Raw genomic sequence first — 9,665 nt, forward strand, 5'->3', positions numbered from 1 at the left:
CTATTTATTTTCTACCTACGCGACTTTACCGAAAGAACCAAAGAGTATGAATTCCTGCAGTCACGAAAGCTTCAAATTAAGATAATGAGGTAAATGTACTTCATAGTTGACTAGCTTTACTACCCGGCTTCGCTCAGGACTTGGATTCTTGTCTTGGATTAATACACGGCCGACGCGGAGGGTTGGGGAGGGGGTGCGTGACGTCAGCAGGCACACTGCGTAACGCTGCCGCATGCGGGTGACATCACAGATGTGACGTCACCGCTCACTTGTGCAATATATTATATCCATTACTTCGCCCCCCCCCCCCTCCCAATTAAAAAAGTATATTTTTATACTTTTAACATTGTGTACAGTATGGAAGCTACCCACATGCTAAATTTCAAGTTTGTTGCATGTCGGGAAGTATGCTAAACATTTCAATCAGACACACATTCACAAATTTCCCTTTTATATAGATTATATAATATTACTTGCATAAGAAAACACACTAGGCGTTAAATTGTGTATAATGTAACACATATATAGTGAAAGTGCATGAGATGTTATGTACTTAAAGTAAAACGTTAGTGGTGGGTTGGAGTTGGTTCCTTTACGGTGGTTTCTATTGAATCCCAGCCAGCTGGACTTTTCAACTAGCCAGACCAGGGCTGTTACCTTTTTAGTCTGGCTAGCTGTGGTTTTAGCATATTAATTACATAGTATTATACATTACGCTCATTTGTTCTTTGTTAAAAAGACTTCATATATTTTTTCAAATACAGTCCTGTTGAAGAGGCACATACTTTTACCACATTAGATTTCTCTAAGTAGCTTTCCTGTCATGCATGTTATTTTTTAAAAATTCAGTCTACATTTCAGCCATCTCAGCACCTGCTTGTACAGTACTCCTAACGGGCCCTGTTGCACAACGTACGTGTCTTGGTGTCTTACTCAGCACCACCTCCACCGCTTACAGTGCTGTGGATTCTTGCAAAGACCAGATTAAGGGTCACTCATCTTCTTATCCCACCATGCCCTTGAGGTAGGCATCTAGATGGGATATGGCAGGATTACCAATTATGTCTGGACTTAACAGCACAGGTTGACAGTCGTAATGGACCACCAGACTACACTGAAAATACTTGACTTATGACCGATGCCCAGTTATTTTGGCGTGCTCAATCGCTTTATAAATAATTTAAGGAACATCACACGATGACAGGAGTATACTTCTATGCCAGTATAATTCATATGGGCAGCAGGGTGGCACGCTGCTAACACTTGTGCCTCAGCAAGAAGGCCCTGGGTTCAATACAAATTTCTGGCACATTTCTGTGTGGAGTTTGTACGTTCTCTCACTGTTCTGCATGAGTTTCCTTCGGGTTTTCCGGTTTCTGAAAATGTATCTGAAAAATGACTCAATTGGGATTACATGCAGCAACATTGCAATCCTACTGACAAATACATAGACAGAACCCTCCTGAAAAAGAATTGAGGCTTTCATGGGTATACACATATATAATAGTTTAACACGTAGGCTTTCGCGACCAATATTGTTCATAATCAACGATTTTTGGGTTTAGATCGCGTTATTTATAAATGTGTCGTAACCCTCCACCACCCGACACGGCCAATCAGTAAAAAAAGTGTCACGTTGACAAAAGACAAATAGTTCACTGCTTTAGCCCACCGGTGTGTTGAAGCGTGAAACCACAACATTTACAATTTGAGTACGACGTTTCGCTGGTAATTGCATCCAGCATCATCGGGCAATTCACCATTCTGGCGAATTGCCCGATGATGCTGGATGCAATTACCAGCGAAACGTCGTACTCAAATTGTAAATGTTGTGGTTTCACGCTTCAACACACCGGTGGGCTAAAGCAGTGAACTATTTGTCTTTTGTCAACGTGACACTTTTTTTACTGATTGGCCGTGTCGGGTGGTGGAGGGTTACGACACATTTATAAATAACGCGATCTAAACCCAAAAATCGTTGATTATGAACATATATAATAGCCCAGATCTGTCCTTCTGTGACTGTGATTAACGCCCCCGGATTGGTTGAAGTGCGTCACGTGACCGCGAGCTAGCAGCCAACTAGAAGTGCGCCCCTCCCAAACATGTACGCTCCCGGATTGGTTGAAGTGTGTCACGTGACCGCGAGCTGGCCACTTCCTGTTGTCGTGCGCCCCGCACCTCGGAGGCCCGAGAAGCAGCAACATGACGACCACAGCGCCGGAGACGCAGCCAAGGAAAGCTGACGGTCGATCCACTCACACACGGCTCACTCATAGACACAGCTCACTCACACTCACTCACACACAATCGCATGCAGCTCAGAGGAGACGGGTGAGTCAGAGTGAGGCAGAGCCGTGCTCCGTCCACTGCTGCCCTGAGGGACCCCCGTGCTCTCCACCCTGGCTGAGGGAGAGCAGCGCTGTCTCCACTGCTGCCCTGGGCAGAGCCGCGCTCTCTCCACTGCTGTCCTGAGGCAGAGCGTGCTCGCTCTACTGCTGCCCTGAGTTTTTTTGGTGCTTAAATCCACTTCTGGATGAAGGCCCACCGCACGCTGTGCGAGTGGATCGTAAGGATTTACTTGACCAGTCTGTTGGGGGCCGCCACACGCTGTGGTTGTTGGGGGGTGCCGCAGGCTGTGGTTGTTCAGGGGCGCCGCAGGCTGTGGTTGTTCGGGGCCGCCGCAGGCTGTGGTTACTACTATAAGCCAAGAATGTGCGTGTGTCCCGCACGTGACGTCACTCCACATGAGGCCCACCCTCCCACGTGACGTCACTCCATGAGGCCCACCCCCCCTCATTAATATTCATGAGTGGGTGGATTTTTACATGAACGCAGAGGATGGTCGTGCTGAATTAAATAATTTATTATGCAAAGTCGCTACAAATATGACGTTTCTTTACAGAAAGTGACGGTAAAAAATAAATCTAAGCAACAGTGCTACATCCGTGCGTGACGTCACTGCAAAAGAGCCCCCCCCTTCATTAATATTCATGCCCCCGTAGAAATCTACACTGACGCACAAGGTCGCACACTCCACATGCCCCCCCCCCCTCATTAATAATCATGAGCTGATACATTTTTCTATGGAATATTTCCAATTTACTGCAATATACACCCGTCCTTGGACGGGCAAAAAAGCTAGTACAGTACAGGCATAATAATAACATGTTACACTCAAGCCGATATGCCAACCAAATTTGCTATGCAAATATATGGCATTTCCTCATCACATTATTGTCCAAATTTTGTACTATTTTATTACCCAAATTATAATTTTCCTTTAAATTTCTGTTTTCCCATACTCTATGTACCTCGTAGTGTCTTGGCTGTAACGTAAGACTTTTGCAACATTCATATTATTGGCCGAGTTTTAAATAACTGCACTATCACTCAGAACATGCAAAAAATATCATATAACATTCTAAATATACCACCAGTTGCACTGTGCTTCCAAAATATAATAAGTTTTTTCAATTACGAAATAATATTTAAGAGCTTAGAGTTTCACAGCCAAATCTTCAATAAATTTGCTACTTAAAACTTTCGTGACTGCAGGATTTCATATTCTTTGGTTCTTCCGGTAAAGTCACGTACATAGAAAATAATAAATAATAATACAATATTAATTAAATTACTAAACCCCAAAACTCACGACGTTTCGATCGCAACACAAGCGGTCATCCGCCTGATGACGACCACTTGTGTTTATTATTTTTATTATTTTTAAACTAGATTCGAAGCTTATTATTTTTATTTTATTCTTTTTTATCTACGTGACTTTACCGAATGAACCAAAGAATATAAATCTTAAATTAATTGGATTTGCCATGCTTCTGTAATCGACTTTAATGCTAAACTGTGCATTATATTTCAAGGGTTATACAAAGCCTAAAACTCTTAAGCCATTCAAATTAGAATATGCGGAAATATACTGTACCACAAACTCAACTATTCATTTTAGAAAACCTGAAACCTCGCATGAATCTATTAAAAATATGTTCATGCCTGTGATGCCCACATACTTCCATAACCTTGTATGAAGTTACAAGAGGTTATAAACCCTCGACAGCTGCAGCCAGTATTATTGGAACGCATCTTGACTCCACTTGTGTTAGTATTGCTCTGAATTTCTAAAATATGTCTCTTTGGTTGACATTAAACCTTTTAAATGGGTAGGCTTGTTCTACTGGTTTCACCCTACATAATGAGTATTGGTGTGACTTTAATAAGTAATTAAAGTACTCCCATCAAGACATGGGCGTAGCAATACACTACATTTGCAAATGCGTCCATGTAACAAAAAATACACATTTCAATTGGTTACTGTTCGAGGCAATGGACGTTCTATCGAAACCAATTAACTGAAATGTTACCTTAATTTGTATATACAGTACTTGGTAAACATTTTAGGTTGTTTGTGCTAAAATGTCACTTACAGTATTTCCTTAAATCGAATTTTTAAAATGTGCATACACTCTATACAACGTTGTATTAAATTCCGCACTGTTCGAAGTTATTTGGTGCATTCTTGTTCATGTCAACATTTTTTGTTGAACGTTCCTAAGACGGTATACACTGTAAGGCCACTTTATTTATGTAACTACCTATATTATTTACACAATCCTACAGCATGGCCAGCAACGTTGTATACACCTCTGTCTATGCAATTCAAAAGGACAGTTGCCTACATTTGAAATAAAGTAAAGTGATTTATTAATCGATTAGAGAACTACACTTGGCAATGTAATCAATCTTTCGTGAAAGCACTTTTAAACGTAGAGTCTTAAATATGCGAAAAGAAAATGCGCTAAGCAACAGCTGTTGCAACAAAAGTACATTGTGCATTCTAAGGGTTTCAGGTATAAATGCAGTTGAATGCCCAGCTGTGTTTGTGTGTGTGAATGTGGTCACAATGTGCTGGCCAGACTTGTAAGCGTACCTACCAACAAAGTTCCTTATATATTGTTACGTGTTAAGCAGATAACATCTTACTGGAAACAATTTTGTTCCACTTCCATACATTAACAATTCACCAAAAACCTTGGTCCCCCTTGCAAGAATCAGTGTTTCATGTGTCCCAATGGGTCTATTTCAGCTGCTGGTTAATTAAAAGGATACAAAATAAAACCACCAAATTCATGTATGGAAATTTAAAAGTCGTACACAATGCCCTGGCTACAGTAATTCATCGATAAAGTTTACAAGTCAGTTGATCAACGTCAAAGCTGACATACTTCAGTGTGGATATTGGCAATGTTTCAAACCAATTGTGGATTGGCAACAATTTAATTTAAAATAACAAACCAGCAACAAAACACTCCGCTAATTAAAAATTCCCTCCACGCGGAAATTCCGTGTTCCTATGGCTCGGGACATGTCCTTCCATGGACAAGATAAACAATAAACAGTGCAAGTCGTGCAGTATATTATTATTCCACCTACTCAAGACAATTCGTGCCACACGTAAGTGCAAAGTGGAATGCGAATCCTGCATTCTAATAAACAACAGATGTACAACATTACAGTCCAGGACTCGTCGTAATACTGTAACGAGTTCGTGACAGTAATATCATAGCAATGCTGTACTAATCGCTGTACGGGCACACAATACAAAATAAATGCACACATTGTACACTTATGCAGGAGTGTTGCTTTCGAGAGAAAGGAAAACAAGACCGCCGTATCGTCATTATTGCTATAACTAGAGTACTGTTGACAGCATAGTTAGAGCACAGAGTAAACATACAATGATTAAGTAGCAGACATTATCAGACAGCCACACTATATTACTCGTGCCTGTAGTATGGTGCACAGTACGTATTAGGCAGCTACAACACATCACGTGCGCTGCATTACATTAAGTACTGTACTAATAAACATATAATAGGCATTAAAGTGATGATGTTAACATGTTAAGTACATTGTTCACGTTGAACGTACACTACTAGTAATACATTAAAGTACACAATAAGAAAAATGTTGACGAGTTAAACTCCTGTTAGATCCAGTCATGGTGCACTACAGTACTAATAGTTACACACACGACATCACTATTGCTACATTACAGCACGTACACAAGTTGCAAAGCTAAAGACACATCCCCGTCACCAGAAATGTATTACAAAAGGCAACATGCTGTATTGTGACTAGTTAGGAACGAAACATCGTCACCGCTAGCTGGTGCAAGAGTTGACAGCACCCGAAGCAATCACTGCAAATCACTGCAAGTACCGGTTGCAACATTTCCAAACAAACAAAACAACCTCAAGTTTTTTTTATGTTTCGTCGTGTAAACGAGTACAAATGTAAACTTCATTGGAGCACAACCTTAAGTTGTACAGAAGCGCTTCAGTGACAAACATCATACACACATTTGGTGTCAACAAAGCAAGCGAGTCAGTCCGGCGTGCGCGTCCAACGCAACAAACTCACCATCGATAATAGTTTTTTTAACCTTTTATCTGGCAACAAAACTGACACTTTTTTTACAAGGAGTCATGTTTGCATTCACCACAATACAAAAAAAACACAACTCTGATAATGCATGCACTGTCATTGAAATCAATTGGTCCACCCCCGAGACAGCTTTTCTTAGAGCCCAGTCTCACATGGTGTTGGACCGGATGACGCCTTTTGGCGCACAACTCAAAGACACCATCAGAGTATGAGAGCTCGGGGTGAAGCATTTACACCATTGGAACCTCCTTTGCCAGTAACAAAATATGATAATTATTTTTTACCATTTTATCTGGCAACAAAACTCACCATTCAAACGCTCACCGCCATCACCACCGCCACCAGTCAACTACCCCGTGAGTCTCCCTCCCCACGAGAGGTCGAGGAGGAACGAAGCAAGGCCGGGAGACGAAGCTGAAGCCGCAGCCGTCGCCGCCGCCACTGCCTCTTGCCCATGGGGGCCTCGCCGTCACCTGCAGCCCCCAGGTGTCGCCTATGGGGGGGGTGGAGACGGCGCGGCTCGTTGTGCGTTCGCAAATCGTCCCCAGGGCGCGATGCATACGCGGCAAATGCCCGGGCACCGCTTTCGCCGCAGTGTGAGGAGCGCCCCCAGGGCGAGTTGTTTACTTGACTCGGAGTCCGGCTGAGAGGGGGAGGGGGGCGGTCTATAACGTCACGGTGACGTACGTTGTAAACCCCAGTGCTGTGATTGAAGGCGCGGATCGATTTGTCGATTCGTAAAGTAATCGATGCGTTCGCGGTTCTCTGATATGGAATCGATTACTGTAAATCGATTATGTGTCAACGAATCTAGAATAAGTGTCAACGAATGCTTACTAAAAATACATCCATTGCCGGTAAGAATCGATTATTTTTCGATTCGATTACTTGTAGTGGCGGCTCACAGACACCGTCGTCAGCTGTGATCGATCCACTGCTGGATGAAGGCCTCCTTCTCGCCACGTCACTCTCTCTCAGGATCAATGTGAATCTTTGTATAGACTTGAGGATAAATCCGATAAGCTACTAAGCTCTTCCCCCCTCTCCCCACCCCACAGATGTCCAGTATGGGCTGGCCAGCAAGTTGCAATAGCAAACGATACAAACAAATGTAGCGTAGATTCACGATCCTGCCATGGAATAATCCATCCAGCAGCTGCACCGACGAGACGTTTCCATCCATTGGGCTGCCCACCGTCATCATTCTTGACCCTCTGCCCATCGTCCCGTTCATGATGCAGGGTCCTTCACTTAATAGGAACTCAATGGGCTCTTTAATCGTGGTAACTGATGGGTTAGAACAGGGGTCGGCAACCAAAATAACAAGAAGAGCCATTTCTTTCCAATTCGGTACAAAATTCAGTATTTCAAGAGCCGCAATGCATCTGAGTACATACTGTACATACGTACATATCGTCAAGAAGCAGTCCGTAAAGAGCCGCATGCGGCTCCGGAGCCGTAGGTTGCCGACCCCTGGGTTAGAATTACGGAGTGACTCATTGCAGGTGGTGCCAATGAGTAATGATTGACGAGACGACAGGATGAGGCTCTTCAGGTGCACTGCTGCGTCATTGCCATGCCCTCCCTAGCCAAAGAGTAATCAAGTGTCCCCATACCTTAGCATTGGGAGTGGCCCATTACGCAAAGCAGCCCCGAGTGAGTGAGTGTGCATGGTGGTGGATTTGTAGTTATAGAGTCGCATCACAAGGATCGTGATGAATGGGAATAGCTCGTGGAGGTCTTCGTCCAGCAGTAGGTTGATGATCGTGGCTGATGATGAATGATCTACTCTGTGGACTGTGGAGATGTGCCCGGACAGGAATGAGTGGAGGATGAGGAGCAGGAAGGCAGACCCCACACGAGTGGGGAAATGCCAGGAACAAAAAATGGCATCCTGTCCTCTCATAGGGGAAAGCCCGTGTTTATCTAAAGGGGCCGTCCATAAATGACGTAACGCGATTTTTGACCCCCCCCCACACCACCTCGTCACACGGCGTCACAAAAAGTCAGACCCCCCCCCCCCTCAAATATGACGTCACAAAGCTCTGCCCCCCCCTCCCCCAAAACCATATTTCCATTTTGAAAATAAAAAAACTGCTTCAAATCGCTTTAAACTATTGTCATTGTAGTGCGTATTTAATGTGGCGCTGCACTCTGATGTTGAAAACATTTATTAGAAAGTCTATTTAATTAAGTAGAACGTGTTGTCTATATTTATTTAAAGTTGCGCATTTTGATGTGACGTCACATTTTCACCCCCCCCCCCCCCTCGTCACACATCGTCACAAATGTCTGACCCCCCCCCAGGTGCGTGACGTCATTTATGGACGGCCCCAAAAGCCTTGTTCGCAAATCTTTAAATTATCTTCTTCAACTTTATTGAAATTGTGCTCTTGGCGTTGAGAAGAACCCATACGGAAATCGCAGAGAAGCAAACCACACTCTTTCTAAGAATGAAAGCAGACATCATAGAACTGCTTCTGATATACCATCAAGTGACCGTTTATTATCATTATATGGAGCACTTTTCCAAACGCCCTGCTGCAAATAAGTCTGGTTGCATCAAAGTTGACCGATAATTGAAATTCACAATTGGAAATAACCGAATTAATTTGAAACCGCAGAATTAATTTGAATCGGTGCTTTAATAGCCATTGGTAATTAAGGTTACCGTGATATTTTTTTTGTATTAAATGTTACGATCGCGAAATTCATATCTTACGATAGTTAACCAAGGTTGAGAATCGCTAATATTTTAAATGACCACATGGCGGCAGCATACGCATTACAGTGGTGTAAATATGGTAGCTGCAGAGTTTGCTATGGCAAGTACATTGGCTCTTGGCAGTCTCCCACTTTGTGTAATCTGGTTATCCCCGATACATTTAATAGCATACGCTAGGAAACACGTTTCCACACAACGTTTCGTATTACTGTGTAGGTTTACGTGAGTGTGCCGTGTAGGTTTCCAGTATTTTTGTACCACATGTTTTTAGGCAAAGTGTTCAACATGTTGCTCTATGTGCCTGGGAGCTTCTAAAAAGACAGACATCATGCCGAAAAAAACTGAATTCAGTTCCTGAAGAAGGTCCTAACTGCGTGGATAGAAACATCAGACGTCATGCCGGTACAATCCAAAGGACATCGGAGAGAAAACGTTTGCTAAAGTTGTCAGGAAAATGTTCAATCTGCCACATGACGACTGA

At 43.1% G+C, this 9,665-nt stretch overlaps 1 protein-coding gene across 1 annotated transcript in view; it reads right to left on the reverse strand.

The window, feature by feature from the left end:
* LOC144721268 (hyaluronidase-2-like) overlaps positions 1-6,937 on the reverse strand; it is a 34,026-nt gene extending 27,089 nt beyond the window's left edge. Inside the window, exon 1 of the mRNA XM_078598764.1 lies at positions 6,769-6,937. Coding sequence (XP_078454890.1) covers positions 6,769-6,771 — 3 coding nt within the window. The 5' untranslated portion in view covers positions 6,772-6,937. The remainder of the gene's footprint in view (positions 1-6,768) is intronic.
* Positions 6,938-9,665: the final 2,728 nt, after the last annotated feature.

This window comes from Lampetra planeri, chromosome 11, assembly GCF_965212315.1.
Source record: "Lampetra planeri chromosome 11, kcLamPlan1.2.h2, whole genome shotgun sequence".
Lineage (NCBI taxonomy): Eukaryota > Metazoa > Chordata > Hyperoartia > Petromyzontiformes > Petromyzontidae > Lampetra > Lampetra planeri.